This window comes from Macroventuria anomochaeta, assembly GCF_010093625.1.
Source record: "Macroventuria anomochaeta strain CBS 525.71 unplaced genomic scaffold BU25scaffold_12, whole genome shotgun sequence".
Taxonomy (NCBI): Eukaryota; Fungi; Ascomycota; class Dothideomycetes; order Pleosporales; family Didymellaceae; genus Macroventuria; species Macroventuria anomochaeta.
The window spans coordinates 197,531-213,732 of NW_022985373.1; the positions used below are offsets into that span (position 1 = coordinate 197,531).

Sequence of the window (16,202 nt, forward strand, 5' to 3'; positions counted from 1 at the left end):
TCCGCTTCCGCCTGGAGCCACGACCCCGCGGCAACACTACTCGTCGACGCTGGGACATCCACTGGCGGCCTCCCGGCTGAAAAGCGCGTAGCTGCCACCCACCCACCGACTTCACTCCTACTCCTGAGGAAGGCGCTGTCAAGCCAACAGCTCCCACCGCAACGACACCAACCGCTCACGTGCTCTCGAAGCGTCGGTGCTGCGAAACCTGCAACAGACTCTGCGCGATGAGCATGGGTAGGTGCGTGCAAATCGGATGTTACGCGGGCGGTGTAAGTCTCTCTCCCAGTTTACTTGAAGTATGAAGACTGACACAATACAGCGTCGACAGCAAGAATTCTGCTGGCTCACTCTACCGAACATCGGGCTCCCACGTGTTGAAACCCCTGCAACGGCGGCGCCTCCGATCGCCGAACGTCTCCCCGCTGAGGTGAATGTGCATGGGAAGCGGAGTACGCTGCTCACCTCCGTCGTAGCAGTGGCTACTGCCGAGCCGAGCACTATCATCTTGTCGCTTATCAAGCCAATGCTTGGAAAGCGGAGGTGTGAGGCTTGCAATATTCTCTGTGCGATGAGTATGGGAGAGTGTGTTCTGGTTGGATGTTACAAGGGCGGTGTAAGTCTGCGATGGATGAATGGTGAGGGGAAGAGACTGACGTTTTTAGCATTTGCAGCAGGAGTTTTGCTGGTAGGTCACTGATGGGGATCGGTCGAAATACCTTTGGTGGTGCCGGCGTCCACTGCTTGGTCATGGAATCGGTGGTCCTGGACGCCTCCAAGGGGTATTTCAATAATAGTATCCAGGAAGTTTTGTCTCCGTTACGGATGCTTGAGGATGTGAACAGCGCATTGTTGCTGTGATGATTGAGTTCTTTCAACCCACTCAGGCAGGTTTGGCCAATACGTGATTAAATATTACGAGTGGCTTAAAGTCTATGTGTTGTACATCAGTATGAATTGACAGAAACAAAAAATCTCAAACCATGGTCGACCGACAAACTGCAACTCGTCTAGACCTTCGCGCTCTTTATCCTACCCTCGTTATTTGTTGCACATTATAATCAAGCCTGTAAAACCGATGAGTAGTGTTGGAATACCGATGCCAAGCCCGACCCCTAGTGCGATCCTATCCGATTGACTCAGTCCCTTTTTAAAATTGTCCTCATCGCCTTCCGATGGTGTAGTAGTTCCAGTCGGCTGTCGTGTTGTGGTGGTGCTTGATCTCGAGGTTGTAGTTCTCGCAACACAGGTTTGTGCCGTACTGCAGGAGTACCCTTCATTGCAGCATATGCTTCCGCAGCAAGTGATCCCTTCCCGGCAGCACGTGAGTCCACAGCAATACCAGCCAGGTGCACATGCCGAGTTGGAATTTGCGCAGCAGGTATAGGTCTGGTCTTGTCAAGCTGTCAGTACACACTCGGGGGCCGAAGGAGTGGGACTCACATGTACATAGATAATCAAGACTGTGACCGCTGCACTACCTGGAGGTTAGCCAAGGTGACGAGCAAGAGATTTGATACTCGTACACATTTAGGGTAATCTGTGCCACAGTTATGAATGTAGCCATCAGCGGCAGTACACGATGCTGTCGCCCGTTAGGTATGACTTGCTGGCTAGAGGATCATCAACCGACATTGTCGAATAAAGAGGTTACGAGGCTGCCAGAATCCAAGTCCATGTTTGAGTGGCAAGCCTGGCAGACCAAGATTATCGAGAGGGGGCTCCGGGTTGATCGCGACCGATGTGTTTGTCGCTATGCTCCCTGCGACTCCGCACAATAGCACCAGCAAAGAGACACGCATTGTAGCAAGTAGGATTACCCAGCTTTTTTGACACAGATCAAAGCGAGGGAGGTCGAATCGCTGTGCTGTATAAGTGACCTTTGCCAAGTATGGCCCCTTCTGTGCCGTGTCTCAGCCTTGTGCAGTGCATTCGATGACGTCCTGCACAGCCTGCGCATACGACCACTGCGACCAATAGCGAGCAGGTTCCATTCTATAATCGCTGATAACTATAGAGGCTCTGCAGGCTGATTGTGTCCCCCTTAGATGTAGTAGCCCCTCTGCCTGCGTTAGCCGGAAGCCTGCTCATTGCGGAAAGACTTGTGATTCTGATTAGGACAACCAGTTAGTCTGACTGACAACCAAACTGACAGCAGGGACTGACCTCGTCAAGCCGCATACAAATTCGTGGAAGTGCTTTGGTGAATCTTCCCTACGAATGTCAACGTGTACAGGGGTGGAGCCTTGGCTAGGTTACAAGCCTAGCATCACCACGCAGTGCCCCGCGGCTCGCCTGTTTAAGATCTATCGTCAGGCGCAGGCTACGCTTCGATGGTAGGATGGGTGGGCGAGGCTGAGCATGTGGCTATACTGTCATTTAGTCGATCAGACTGCTGGACCGGGCTGCTGACATTCATTCTGCGTACGCACATCTTCCAGAACCTATGTCAGTCACAGCTTGTGCAGTTGGTTTCGCTGAGGTACAGTCTTTGTGTGTGCTCTTTGACGCGTTTGCGGGCGAAGGAAGCCACAACGAAGGAAGCCATAACGAAGGAAGCAACCACGCGAGAAACAACCACGAAGGAAACCACCACACAAAAAGTTGCAACAAAGGAGAACAACTACGACATGCCAGATACCAGTTCCGTTCGCAACTGATAGGAGTAAGAGGGAGATTCGGTGAAGCTGCGTATAGCTGCGCAGTGACTCTCCTGCCTCACGCCGTCAGTGTCGTGTGTATTGCTGTCGATGGTTGGCTAGCTCAAGTTGTGTGTAGGTGTGAGTTGTGGTCATGGCAGCGAAGACGAAAGGTAAGAGAAGGGGGTTGGTCGATGATGTGTGATTGGTCAGAAATCTAAGGGCGCGTGTACTCCACTACCGGCGCGTCCATCCGACCACCCTGACTACACAGATCAAGTGTGCTAATGATGTGTGATGCATTGTAGCTGTTGTCCAACGCTACGGGTATCTCATAACGCCTTCCCATGACATTGACGCTCTGACCCGTGAACGCCTTCAAACCAAATGAAGCACCTCAAAACAGCCAAAAAGAAAGGACAAGAACTACAAAGAAGGTGATAGTAGCTCCGATAGTAGCGACGAGTTCCTTCTTTCCGATGTGGAAAGCAGCAAGCAATTCCAATATGATATCGAACCTGTTTGGCGTGCTCCAACGCCAAAAAGCTGACCAAGGGTTCAAAATATCGGTCAAGGCTTGCAGGGCCATCTCATCTTTGTCGATTGTTGATGTGGGTTGTTGAATAGATTTGGGAATGTTGTTATCGATGGGTGTAAGACTGTTCAGGCGGCGACGACGGGGAGTGTTGTATCGTTGAGGTTTAGTGCTTTGGGCTTGTGCAGCTTGGCGATCCCAGAGTGCGCGCATTGCCCTCTCTTCGGCTTCCTCATCGATCTTGTTGTCTTTTCGTGTTTGAACTTCCTTTTGCCAGAAAGCTCTCGTGACATCCGTTTCCTCTGTATTTTGACGGCCAGCGTCTTGTAATGTGAGGCCTGATTTCTGATAAATAGTCACGGGCTCCTAGGCCTTCTTCTTGCCCTTTCCCTTCTTCTTCTTGCCGACTTCGATCGTTGCACCCTCCACTTCACCTTCTTGTAAGCCGAAGACCTCATTGGCCTGCATCTCCTTGATCTTCTGCGCGCCACTAATGTACATGGAAAGATCATGGTTCTGCTCCTCGAGGTCTGCTTTTTGCGCCTCCAGGCCTTTAATCTTGACTTCGGCATCTGCAGCGACCTTCTCGAGGTGCTTGATGCGCGTGAGGAGGGAGTCGTTTACTGTCTTCTCTTCTTTGTACTGCTTGGTCAGGGTGCGGGCGAGCTCTGACGCCGCCGTTGCTTTCTGTGTGTTTCTCGCGCTTTCTTTCTCGAGAGCCGACACTGTCGCTACGGTTTCGGTGTGTTGCAGTTGCAGAGCTTTGAAGTCTTTGGCAAGTGCGGACGCATTGCGTGATGCTTCTTCCGCAGCAGCCGCAGTCTTAGTGCTTTTGTCTGTGGCTTTCGCAAGTTGCTCTTCGAAATAGGCGCGTTGAGATTCGAGCTGGGATGTGAGCAGGTAGGCGTACTCCATGCCCATGTTGTCCAGCTTTTCGCGCGGGACACTATCGTTGGCATAGCCAGTCATGCCAGCTGAGCCGAAGGTCTGATGTGTTGAGGCGGAGAGATCGACGAGCTTACCATCCGCCTTGTTCTGAATCAGACGATGGACGTAGCCGTCACCGGCGTAGTCCCACACATGTTGTGTTACAACATCCATAGCGTAGGTGTGCTTTGTCGCCTTGTAATGGGCGAAGGCATGCGCCTCATCGTAGCGTCCACAGCCGATGTTGCCGCAGATGACACAAATCCAGAGATTTTCAGTGGCACCGCAATCCTTACAGATGTTTTCTGGTGCGTCACCCTCGAGACCACAGTTTGAGGTGAATACGTCGTTCTGAGTGTAGCGGCATACTGGACAGCCTGAGCCACGCCATTTTTCTAAGCAGGCACAGTGGAAGACGTGCTGGCAAAGAATCGTGAGAAGCCCAGTGGTCTCATCCATGCGCTCAAGGCAGACAGGGCAGGTTGGTAGCTCGACCAGAGCAGGTGTGGGAGGAGCGTGTGGCTTAGTTGTGAGCGAGGTCGCAAGCGAACTACTTTCGGCGGACGGAGAGGCACTTGACGCTGGTGGTAACGGTGCAGTAGGTTCCTGCGCCGCAGCTGGCGTGAAGGGATCGTTCGTAAGATCAGGGTACGAGGAAGGGTCGCGAGTGGAAGCGTCGCCGTCCTGGAAGTTGATAGACTTCACGAAGACGACGTGACAGTATTCGGGCTCCATGCTATTAAAAGTCTTTCCGTTCCACTCCTTCTTCCATGCCCTTGCCTTGCTCGATTCCCTGAATTTCATCAGCACCATGTACTTGTTCGCCCTCTTGGTCCGGATGAGCCTGAAGTGTGAGACATCCTCTCTTGTCTGCTCTCCGACAAATCCCAGGAAATCCGACGGCGTCATGTATGAGGGTACAGCTAGTATGCAAAGTGTTGTACAGTCTTCCTCAACAAACGGGCCGTATGCGCCCTCCACCTCATCATATAGCCCTGGGGTTTCGCGTCCATCTCGGAACAGGTGTACGACGCCCCAGCCTACTTCTGTGTTCTTGGGGTCGGAGGGTATGAATTTACCCTTGGTGGCTAGGCCACCAGAAGTCGCAGCATGCTTGAGGGCCTCTCGCGATCGTGATGTGTCACCGGTGTTGCTCGGAAGCATGTCGATACTGAGAATCGAAATCGTGTCGAAGCGCCAATCTTGGTGAGCGGCAAAGCTTTTCCTGGAAGTCTTCGATCCACTCTTAGTGCTTGCTTTGTCGACTGGTACCGGACTGTCGTGGTGTTCGGAAAACGAGGGTCGTGTGCGCTGACTGAGCCGGCGGTTGCTGGGGGCCGTCGCAGCGCCGTACGTTCTAGGCACTGGCGTCGCTGAGCTCCACGAAGCTCGCCTATGTGTTGGGAGCTCAGACGTGAAGATGTTGGTTTGCGGTGGTGGGGTGAAGGTCGTGTCTGCAGGAGAGCGTGAAGAATGGAGCTCGAAGAGAAGATGGAAAAAGTACTCTGGCATCACGGGCGGCGAAGTAGAGCATACATCTCCATGAGTGTAGAGATGTGTGTCGTACTGGGTTTGTTTGGTCGATCAAACATCCAAATGACGAATGTGATGAATGTGACGAATGTTTGAAGCTCTGAACGTGTGGGCCGTTCGGTGGGGCAGGCGCGTCATGTCCAGAAAGAATGAGTATGAATACTAGAGTAACAATTTCACCCTGTCTTATATAAAGTCAGCGCCGCTCTCAATAGCTCTGGTTGCCAAAGCTTCAGTCAAGAGAGCCTTACGCAACTGACTGCGACGTAGGATTCTATCTTTGCGCGACCAGTCTGATCAGTACGCCCAACTGCTCTTGCGCAGGACGTCAGGCAGGTATCACTGTTGGAAAAAGAGGCTGTTGACGAATGTGAAATATGCTAGTATTCATTGTCGTCGTCAATGCAACCTTGATGAGGTATCAGAACGCCCTAGCTATGCAAGTATAACCCTCCTAACCCAACATAAACGCCTTCCCATACAGCATTAAAAACATATGCATTGACCCCTGATAACATGGATAGTGTGGTAAAAAAAAAAGGAACTGGCAAAGTGCCCGCAGACCATGCTGTAGTACCATACTCGATACCGCTAAATAAGAAAATGTGTGGGGGTATTGGTTGAGAACGTGCTGAAGAACAGAAACTGGTTGAGGGATCACTCATCCCACTAAGGTTGATCGACCGCGTCGACCATGTCAGCGTCTGGGACGTCTTCGATTTCATGGCCTCTGTTATTGACCACGATTCTGCGGCCACGTTCGCTGAGGGCTACGCCGTCGCGTGATGCACCAAAGTCCAAGACCTGATGCGAAGTTAGCGCTGTTAGACAAGATCCAATATCTGATATGTGCTTACCTCGATATACGTCAAGCTGTTCCGCTGCACTGCTGCGACGCATCGACGTTCATTAAACTTGACTTGCCACACGCCGCTGAGGTCTGTCAAAAGGTCCTGAACGAATTCACCGGTCTTGACATTCCACATTTTAAGAGTGCGATCTGAGCCTGAGATGACCTTTTGCCCATCATGCTGAAAGCAGGTGATAGCTCCGGTATGCGCACATAATCTGCTCTTGCACTGCCCGTTCTCAGGATCCCAAATGCGCAGAGTGCTGTCCGCTGCGGCGGAGACAAGGCGCTCGTGGCTGAGATCCAGTAGTCCGACAAGTGAAGTATGTCCTTCCAGGGTGAAGATGCATTGACCAGTTTCAAGAGACCAGACCTTGACCAGATTGTCCATCGAGCCACTGATGCAGCGATTGCGAGCGTGGTCCAAGACAACACTGTACACCTTCTGCGTATGACCTTGCAGACGCTGTACGGTCTCGCCGGTGGACACTTTCCATACGCGAACAGTGCAGTCGTAACTTCCGCTGACAAGAGTGTCGCCGTGAGCTGCTATCGCACGAACAGAGTGGTGGTGACCAGTTAGAGCACGAACGAAGTAAGGATTTTCGAGGTCGTTGGCAGCCGAAGAGCCGGTCTGCATGATGCTCCGGTCGCCTGGCTTCGGAAGCTTCCACACCCGAAGTGTGCTGTCTCGAGACCCGGTAATGATCATCTCCTCCTTGGGCATCATGATCGGTTTTCCATCTAGGGTTTCACCGATTTTGGTCGGCTTTAAGATCACAAGGCAGCGGACTGTTGAAGTGTGGCCCTGGAAGACTTGTGTGCACCTTCCTTTCTCAATGTCCCACACTCGTACTGAGCGATCTGTGGAGCCTGACACCAGAGTGTTTCCCTCATACTGGAGGGCCCAAACACCACCCTCGTGTCCTTCGAGGCGACTTCGTAAAGCTCCGGTCTTAGTGTCGTAGACATTGATGTTGGTATCGTCACTACCAGTCAATATCTTATCAGTGTCAAACTGCAGACAGGTGACGACGTGACGCTGATGCGCACGGAATGCAATATGTCTTGGCTTTGTGTCCTCAGCCATCCAGCTCTTGCGGATGAGGTGATGTCGCTGATAAAGCGATTTGAAGAGGTGCATGTTACGTAGGCCGGGGATTCCGAGATGGGGATCCGGGATTGCGGCTTGTGCCCGTTTGGCATATGCGTTCGGTCCATCGCGCTGCTCGATAGGGAGCATGTATGACATAAATTGCGCCTTGGTCGACATCAATCCCTTCTTGCGCTGCTTCTTCGACACGCCATGTTTGCTGATGGCTTTCCTCTTTTGGCGCGTGGACGATGAACGGGTTATGGCGCCTTCATGGTCAGCGGTCGTGCTAGAGCCTGAGCCAGTGGCATGGTCGTTGTCTGATCGAGACGCGGTAGATGATCCTCGCAGGTCGCGTTCGTAACTCTCGGCGTTTTCCGTAAATTGCCAACCCCATCCTTCTTGTACCGCGCGTTCCAGCTCACCTGACGGCAAAGCAAATCCATCCTTCTCGAGAAGCTCTTTCCAAGCTGTCTCGTGGGTATCGATGAGCTTCCGCCAGTGTTTCGAGACGCGGGCAGCACTGCACATGCTCTGAACGTCCAGATAGCTGATGATCTCGAGGCCAAGTTCCGTGGGTAACGATGCAATGAAGTCGCGCTTCAGAGCTGGGTTAACAACATCGGCGACAAAATGTAGAGTAGACTTCTTGCATCGACGCAGCATCTGGTACATGACATAGTCCTTCATCTCCTCCGGGAGTGCGTCAAATGCATTCAGCATATCTGGGATGCCCGTGACCGTAGGTGTCAGTAGCTGAGGATTGGGGCTCATGTCTTCAATCCTTTCTGGTCGTCCAATCTGCGATAGGTCCAGCGAGGAAACATCGTTCGATTCGTAATCGGCCGCCAAACCTAGTGATGACGCTCCAGCCAGGCTCTGCTGGGCGTTCGCAGCATACGTGGTAGGCGACAAACTCGGACTAGGTAGGCTGGCGTCCTGTGCGGCTGCAATATCCAGATGAATAGGTGTCGGTCGTGCGATTGGGTAATGCGGCTCCATATCAGACTCAGCAATCGGGGGTGTTGCCGCTGCACCTAGTCCGTCGATTACGCTCGTAGAGAACGACTGCGACTGCGAGGGCTCCTGGCTATCAAATGAGGTGGCTTCTGTGTGCGAAGGACCAGCAGTTGATTCTCGCAATTGCTTCCGTGTGTCGTTCGAGATGGGTACCCTCGTAGCTTGCGATCCTTCCAATTCTGTCTCAGGAGTGGCCGGGACCAGATCTTCCATATCTTCAGGTGTAATGCCCATGTGTGCAGTATCCTCGTCCCGTGTGGAGATTCGTGGTTTCTTGCTGCGACGTTGCAGGCTTGCCATTTCAGCGGCCTCGCGTATCGACGGTGGTGGGGGTGAGTCGTCTGTTGGGTCTCGTTTCCGGCGGCCAGAGACTGATCGTAGTGCTGGAGGTTGGAGGTTCGTGACAGGGCGCCTCGTGCGGCTTGGCGATGCGAACGTTGCGGGTCCCTTGAAGGTGTCGGCCTTTCGCATTTTGCCATTCGCGGCTCGCAGGTTCTCTTGGAGGATGGTGTGCTACGAGGGAAGGTGTCAGTTTTGTGCGGTAAACGCGTCCGCGGCGAGCGGCTTAGAAACAGGGCAGATCCCTGGACCAGCTAGCTACATACCTCTTGTGCTTTCTTGGGAGCATCGTCCGCTTCTTCAAAAAGGCCGACTTCTCCACCAGCGTCAAAGTAGATCTTCCGTATCGATTCCGGTGCTCTGACTTGTGCTAATGGGTACTCCTTGGGGTCCCGCTCAGACAGACTCTTGGCGTTGATACGCATGGGGGCCAGGGTGGTCGTCGTCGTGTATGTAGTGGTTACAACAGTAGTTCTCGTTGCCGGTGCGAACGAGAATTGGCCCAGGGTGGCGTGTGAGTCTCGCGATTTGGGCCGGCTGAGGGCGCTGTGGCCCTGGTTGCTCGAAGACATGTTGGGGGCAGCGAGTGTGTTTGGGGATTATGAAGAAGAGAGTCCTACGGCCTCGCGTTCGTTTGTAAGTCGACCGGCGTAAGGATATGTGCGTTCGCTCGGATTGCCGCCGTGCTGGCCGAATGTCCTCTGGAGGTGGTGTCGTGTAGAGGCGACCGTGGAGCTGTGGCGTAGGCTCGAAAGGCAAAAACACGCGGGGGAGTCGTTCACTGCTGCTTCGCGTGCATGTCGCCAGCCTCGTGTCGCAGGACGTGAATAGCCGCGAAGAGGTGGCTAGTCGAGGATGGGCCTCGGGCTGTGGGTCGCCGCTGACAAGGGAGCGGTAAGACAGGAGGCGGCACTCTCCTGGAGGTCAGTAACAGCGTGGAGCTCCGGGACAGGACACAAAACACCAAAGAGTCCAGCGAGTCGAGGAGGGGCATGAAAGAGCGGAGGGTCGGTAAGCGGTGGAGTGCTGGTGGGGAGTCGGCTTGGCTTGAGCATCACGCTTAACCTGCCGCTCCCGCGTTTCTTCCTTCTCATTTGCGGACGGCGGGACCCACCTGCACCATTAGCCTGCAATCATGCTGTATTAATCAACCCCAAGTTACACTCATGAAGTGTCTAACGGCACTCGAGCTTCACAGAAGTCATCGTCTCTATTTTCATTTATCGATCTACTCGAGTAGGTGCTGTTTGTCTGCGACAGTGGTGGTTGGGTCTCGGCTCGAACGTAGATTTGTCCACCTGTGCCGTGTCAGATTTTGTCACTTTGTGGCGAGACGAGCAAGCATCACCCCTTGGCGGGAAATTCTTTGTTTGCAGAGAAGAATCTGTCGTATTAGACTTCTCCCAACACTCATTTACAAGGGTCGATGTGGCATCTGAGATTTTCTAGAGATTCGCAGGCTAATTTGCAGCATGAGATCTGCTGTGGATCATCTTCGGGTAAACAGACGAGTTGACACAGTACTTGTCATTTTAATGCCCTCTTCATCTGGAGACTTGACTTGCAATGCTTTGGACAAGACGCGGCATTTGCACGCATCATGCACGTCTATAGTACATGGGTCCTCGAAGGCTACTTTGGAGTATCTCTTACCGCGGGAGGCACACTTCGCTCCCATACATAGCATGTCCTCATCCAAGCCACGACCGCAAGGTATAAGATAATTGTCCTGTCACTTGAATGTCACAGGGTTCGACCAGTGACGAGCAAAGGAATGTAGGTCTATCAGATCGAGTTGTCGCACGGTGAGGCCATCTGTGCCACCTTTAGGTATTTTCTCTGATTCGGTGTCATAACCTTGACGCTATGCTCGAAATCCTTCCACGACGAGCAGAGAAATGCAAGCCGACTCGATCGGGATGATCAACATTAGAGATGGCTATATGCTTCGATGCGAGGTGCACCTCTAGGGACCACGAAGGATCTGGAAAAGCTCTATCTCTCCAGTGAACCTCCTCCATCAGAATTGATCACCCGAAAGTGCTACTTGTGAGTGCCGTAATTGATAGGACGCCTCTGACATTCTGCGCGGGCGTTTGTGCCTCTTTTGCTTCTGTGTGATTGACGCAGCGCCCTTTGCACTGTTCATGATGGGTACTCTTTCCCGCATTTGAATGAAATAGGCGCCTCAGTTCAGCCGAAGCTCATTTACAGCGTCTGCTCGTGTCGTCGTGAAGATCACTTTATCGTGAAATTGATAGTGGCCTTGGTAATATTGTGCAAGCACAGCCAGATCTTGGAACGAGGCCCCTCAGCATGCTCAGCCTTGCAGCTTCACTCCCCTTTAGATCATCGATCAGATGTGGTCATCCCCTGAGATTCGCGATTGAGCATCCGGGGTTGGGAAGCAGAGACCACATCGAAGTCGAAGCGTGGTGTCGAGTCATGGCGCCAGGTCGCCGGCGTTGGCCTTGTAGTAAGTACGCTTGATATGTTCGGCCGAAAAGCTTTGATAAAGCTCCGCTGTCGACAACGTTTTGAGTACCAAGGACGGGGAATTGGGATGTGTTATCACGGTGCTACTCCTTAGGGTCGAGGGAAAGATGGGCATCTCAAAGTTTGCGTGGTCGCCGATGTGGGCTAGTTGCGTGCACGATACAAGACGAGATGAAGCACATATTTGGAAGCAAGGACCCCCTCACGATAGGAACTGGAAAAGATGAGCAAAAATTGCAGCATGGATTTGCAGCATGGATTTGCAGCACGCCCCAAGTGCTCAAGGTGTTGATTCACCGATCAACTGACTATCAGCGGGCCTGATGTGCGAGCATTGATATCTCGCTTCATTCCAGGAGTGGTCATTGCAGACTGGAGCTGAAGGGGGCGAGGATCGCACGATCCACCAGCAGTCCAGCATGTCCACTTTCCACTTCCAAGGCACGCATCATGTGCACAACGACAATTGCCCTTGCGGTGTAGCTGAGTGAAGACAACCCGTTGCTGTGGTTATGGATTGTCGTCGTTGTGTGACGTCGCTTCCGAAGGGTGAGTCGCGGGGAGTGGAAAGCAGGGAGTACAAGATGCAGAGTGATCACGAGTTTGCAGGTGGCAACCAATTGATGAGGGGTTTCGAGGAAATGTGTACTGCTTGTTTGGAGGCTGCAACAACGTCTCGTGGCACCTGCATCGCCGTTTTTGTATCAGCCCTCTCCTGCGCAATGCAGGTCGTTGTCGTTGTCATTATGTCAGCGTTCTCTGCTTCTGTCAGGTCTCAGTCTGGCCGGCGCGCGTGCTAGGGTGGCACGGCCAGGTCGCTGGAGGCGTATCCACTTTCGATGGCGCCAGGGTTAGTCGATGCGGTGCTATTTTTTGGTGGACGGGACGTCAGTGGGACAAGTCGAGCAAACTCTGGACGATCAGAGGAGGGCCCCGGTGGATAGCATGCCTGACATGTTCGCTGCCCTTGAAGCTTGGTTCACCTACGTACAAGCTCTTGCACACTCTGCCATTGCACCCAATCCGCCGCGCTGCATGGCTGTGATTGCTTAGCTGCAAGTTCCCCTTGAGCTAGTCCACCGCTGGTTCCTCGCTGCAGCTCGGTCGGGAACAGGCGGCGGAAACAAGACTGGTGTGCAGCAGGAGCCCGTTCCCATACCACGCTCTCTCCACTTGCACCATTGCACAGCGTCGCACCCCCGAACCCTCCTCGCACATGTCCTCCACCAGCGTTGATCGCTGCCACCACTGCACACGCCATGCCCTGCCGACGCCATTGAGCCCCAATGCAGCGCAGCGCAGCGTATGTTGATAGACCCTGAGCCCCCCCCCCCCCGGTGACATTGTCGTTCGCGTCCTTATACCAGCTGGAGCCTCCACGACTCAGTCCATACCACTGTCTCTGCTGAATCGCGGGCCCGTCCAAGAGCGATCACGCCACCTAGACCACCATCCGGGCCAGTCTTTGCTTCTTTCCACCATGGGGCGCTCCCGCGGTCCCAAGTTCTCCTTTCCCATACCCGGGCGCCGTTCGCAGCAGACAAAAGAAAGCGCGGCCAGCCCCAGTGCACCCCAGCCCTCAGCCCAGCAATGGCCCTCGCACCTCGAAGAACCCACAAGTAAAGCACACCGTGTGCTGGGCACCTCGGAATCACCAATGTTCCGCACACAGTCCCGCCAGACGTCCAACATGCCTGCGAGCCCAGCCTACACGACCATCACTGTCTCGTCCGGGACCAGGTACGGTGACGAGTACGACGACAGGGCGTCGGCAACTGCAACCGAATACACCAAACGGCCCGCCATGTCGAAACACCCGGCGTCAATCACCCTGGGGAACACCAACGGCGGGACGACACGGCGGGGCTCAGACAACAGCTCCGCCAGCTATCGTCTCCAGCCGCAGACATCAAGCTCCACCACGCGTTCGCACTACGACGCAACATGCTCGCCGCTCTCCATCTCGCAGCAGACGTCCAACTCCGCGGTCCGTGACATGGCATTGAGGAGAGGGAAGCCTCAGGTAGTCACAGGTGGACATGGCTACACCTACAATAGCCATGAAGCCAGTCCAGTATCGCCAACGATGGACTCAGCGAGGCGAGAGCACCGCAAGAGCAAGCCTGCACGATTAGATCTCTCGAAGCTATTTCCCAAACCGAGAGCTGGAGACGGCCAGAACTACTCAAATCCGCTACTCTCGCCCACCAAGATGGTCAACTCGCCAGCTGCTATGTCGATGAGCTCCGAGTACTTTGCGCAGCCTATAACCAGAGAACCTACGCCAGCGCCACAGGGACACGCAAAGTTGGCCAAGCATGCGCCGCCTATGCCGAGCTCTCCGAAACGACTGTTCAGACGTGACGAGTACGACAACGCCAAAGTGCACGTCCGCAGACCCCCGAAGGGTGTGCAGCACTGGTTTGATGCACTTGACGAGGACAGTGACGAAGCAGTAGAGGAAGCAAGAGCGCCAGTACATGCCCCACAAGCACGGCGACCGAGCAACACACCCAAAATACCCCTACGCAAGACCTCACTCAGCGGTATATACCCAGATACTGCAGCCCCACATCCCGCCCTGCTGGCACAGAAGTCGATTTCAGGGTTTAGCAGCGATACGTTCTCACACGAGGACATGATCGATATCAATGGACTGACCTCACCAAGTCAATTCTCTTTACACACGCAGAACTCCACCAAGACAAAAGAGTCGACGATGTCGAAACACAACCTTCAGGATTCGAGCTGCCTGTCCTTCTCATCATCCGAGGATGAATACGACGATGATCGACGTGCCCTTCGTAACTTTGCAGTTCGGAAGAGTCTGAACATGGATGATGATGCAGGCGAGATCATTTTTGGCCAAGCGCAGGCTTTCGAAGTCCGATCGAATCGGAACCTCTCGGAGCGCAAGATGAGCATAATGTCGACCTCGACAAGCGCTGCTACGATAGACATCATGTACACTCCGGAGCCGTTCTCCCCGCCCAACTTCTCGAGAGTCAGCAACTACAGCGGCAGCAGACGCTCTAGCCATATACGACAACCTTCTGTCATACTTGAGGATGAAGACGATCGCCTGAGAACAGCTGCACACGCACCGCCTTCTTCGTCAGCATACAGCATACGCAGCACATGTACCTCAGCTGGTGAACCTCAGCCCCGATCGCTTGCGGCAGAACGCAAAATGATGGCAGTCACCCCTGAGGAAGAAGCGCTCTTGGAGCTGATGCGCAAGAAGCGTGCCTCAATGGCGAAGCAGAGCTCGACAAGCATGAGCAAGGCCTACATCGAGCAGGAGGATCAGCGACAGAAGGCTCTCGAGGCGCTGCAAAAGACTGGTCGGCCATCAGCCTTTCTGGCAGCAGAGACACAAGTAGCCAGCCCTGTTCGGGTAGTGGAGATGAAGTCGAAGCGAAAACCGTTAGCTGCATCCTCGACCTCGTCAGCACACCTGACACCACCACCTCGCGGCAGATCCGCCAAAACCAGCCACGACGCAAACATGACCAGCACCCTCCGCGACAGTTCAGTCAGTGACAGCGAAGGCTTCAACTTCCCTGTCGCTCGAGGCTTCAACTTCCCCGTCGCACGAGGCTCGCTACCGCACCACATTCCCACGCCCGGCGCTTTCTCCCCCTTGGACCCCTTCCCTCTGATCTCGCCTTCCCATACCGCAAGCCTCACGTCCCCAACAACCATCGGCCACGTCTCACCTCTCCCTTCACCCATCACTCCCGGTCCTTGCATGGGCGAAACACACGACAATGTCAAGATCGCCAGCAGCGATACCAGTGCCGATAATGAGGAAGTTGCCGTTCTCGACAACGACCTCCCAGTCCACATCATCAAAGCCGCCAAGTCTCTCGAAACTATGGAGTCAACCCACCAGCGTCGCCGCACAGCATCATCTGGCACAGAGATGAGCTTCCCGCTCCCTCCCACGTTTGGTGCGAAGGACCTCGCTCCTGTCTCCGAAGCAAGCCTCTCGTCGCGTGCGCCGAGCATTGTCGAGCCGACGATGCCGCTGCCAGCTGTACCAGAGCGCAGTTCCAAGCGTAGGAGTGCGCTCGCTGTTGCACTCGGGCAGTGTAGCAGGCAAAGCAGTGTAGTGAGCAACGCGTCTTCGCGCTCAAATGCTTCGAGCATGAACGCACCGAGCCTGTTGATTGGGCGTGAACGCTCCAGGTATGCTTCTAGGGGCAGCAGTGTGGCGAGCATGACCAGGAGTAAGGGGAGGGATAGTGTGAGCGATGATGTGCTTGCTGCTTGGGGCAGCCTTGGCGGCACCTACTGAGACAGCAACATCGCTACCGCTCCACCTGTAAACGATCTCGATGCGCATATTCTCACGACATTGGGCGGCATCATCACAACTTCCTTACATTCTTCGATCTAGCAGTTCATCTACTATATCTTGTATTATTTCACCATTTCCTTGTCTGTCTAGACACTATCTTATAAGTCGCAGCGCGCGCAACGAGTCTCGTTTTGTCACTTTTCATATCTATTGGCACGCACGTCATGTTGTTCATGGTTTCATTGCGTCTGTCCTTTACCTCGGCACGATTGTCGATTGTAGTCATAGTGTTTAGACAATGCATGCAAGCCCAGTCCATCCAAGCTGTGGAACATTGATGCTATTATCTTGACCCACTCCACGTCTAGTGCTTGCAATCTAAATCTCCGCCACAGCGCTTATCATACCCCCGAAGACCCCAAATACCTCCAAACCCGATTTTAATCGCGTTTTGTTCTCGCGTGTTT

General features: G+C 53.9%; 4 protein-coding genes across 4 annotated transcripts; 1 reads left to right on the forward strand and 3 right to left on the reverse strand.

The window, feature by feature from the left end:
- Positions 1-870: 870 nt before the first annotated feature.
- On the reverse strand, positions 871-1,868 carry BU25DRAFT_29617 (uncharacterized protein). The gene is made up of 4 exons (XM_033701908.1): positions 1,611-1,868; positions 1,527-1,540; positions 1,450-1,477; positions 871-1,394 (listed from the first exon to the last, which is right to left on the reverse strand). The coding sequence occupies exons 1-4, from the start codon at positions 1,633-1,635 to the stop codon at positions 1,042-1,044; spliced, it is 420 nt and encodes a 139-aa protein (XP_033562870.1). The 5' UTR covers positions 1,636-1,868; the 3' UTR covers positions 871-1,041.
- Positions 1,869-3,200: 1,332 nt separating this feature from the next.
- On the reverse strand, positions 3,201-6,036 carry BU25DRAFT_29655 (zf-UBP-domain-containing protein). The gene has a single exon (XM_033701915.1). It carries the CDS (start codon positions 5,611-5,613, stop codon positions 3,541-3,543), a length of 2,073 nt encoding a protein of 690 aa, XP_033562871.1. The 5' UTR covers positions 5,614-6,036; the 3' UTR covers positions 3,201-3,540.
- Positions 6,037-6,042: 6 nt separating this feature from the next.
- Positions 6,043-9,957, reverse strand: BU25DRAFT_365489 (WD40 repeat-like protein). Its single transcript, XM_033703817.1, has 3 exons — positions 9,203-9,957; positions 6,492-9,110; positions 6,043-6,438 (listed from the first exon to the last, which is right to left on the reverse strand). The coding sequence occupies exons 1-3, from the start codon at positions 9,506-9,508 to the stop codon at positions 6,304-6,306; spliced, it is 3,060 nt and encodes a 1,019-aa protein (XP_033562872.1). The 5' UTR covers positions 9,509-9,957; the 3' UTR covers positions 6,043-6,303.
- Positions 9,958-12,755: 2,798 nt separating this feature from the next.
- Positions 12,756-16,072, forward strand: BU25DRAFT_409706 (uncharacterized protein). Its single transcript, XM_033706114.1, has one exon. It carries the CDS (start codon positions 13,123-13,125, stop codon positions 15,730-15,732), a length of 2,610 nt encoding a protein of 869 aa, XP_033562873.1. The 5' UTR covers positions 12,756-13,122; the 3' UTR covers positions 15,733-16,072.
- Positions 16,073-16,202: the final 130 nt, after the last annotated feature.

Bases quoted from the DNA above. Each gene is read 5' to 3' on its own strand.
- BU25DRAFT_365489 (XM_033703817.1), bottom strand. From the start codon at position 9,508: ATGTCTTCGAGCAACCAGGGCCACAGCGCCCTCAGCCGGCCCAAATCG. The intron at 9,111-9,202 runs GTATGTAGCTAG...CTTCCCTCGTAG, and splicing joins CTCCCAAGAAAGCACAAGAG to CACACCATCCTCCAAGAGAA. The intron at 6,439-6,491 runs GTAAGCACATAT...ACTTCGCATCAG, and splicing joins ACAGCTTGACGTATATCGAG to GTCTTGGACTTTGGTGCATC.
- BU25DRAFT_409706 (XM_033706114.1), top strand. From the start codon at position 13,123: ATGCCTGCGAGCCCAGCCTACACGACCATCACTGTCTCGTCCGGGACC.
- BU25DRAFT_29617 (XM_033701908.1), bottom strand. From the start codon at position 1,635: ATGTCGGTTGATGATCCTCTAGCCA. The intron at 1,395-1,449 runs GTACATGTGAGT...CAGCTTGACAAG, and splicing joins TCACAGTCTTGATTATCTAT to ACCAGACCTATACCTGCTGC.
- BU25DRAFT_29655 (XM_033701915.1), bottom strand. From the start codon at position 5,613: ATGCCAGAGTACTTTTTCCATCTTCTCTTCGAGCTCCATTCTTCACGC.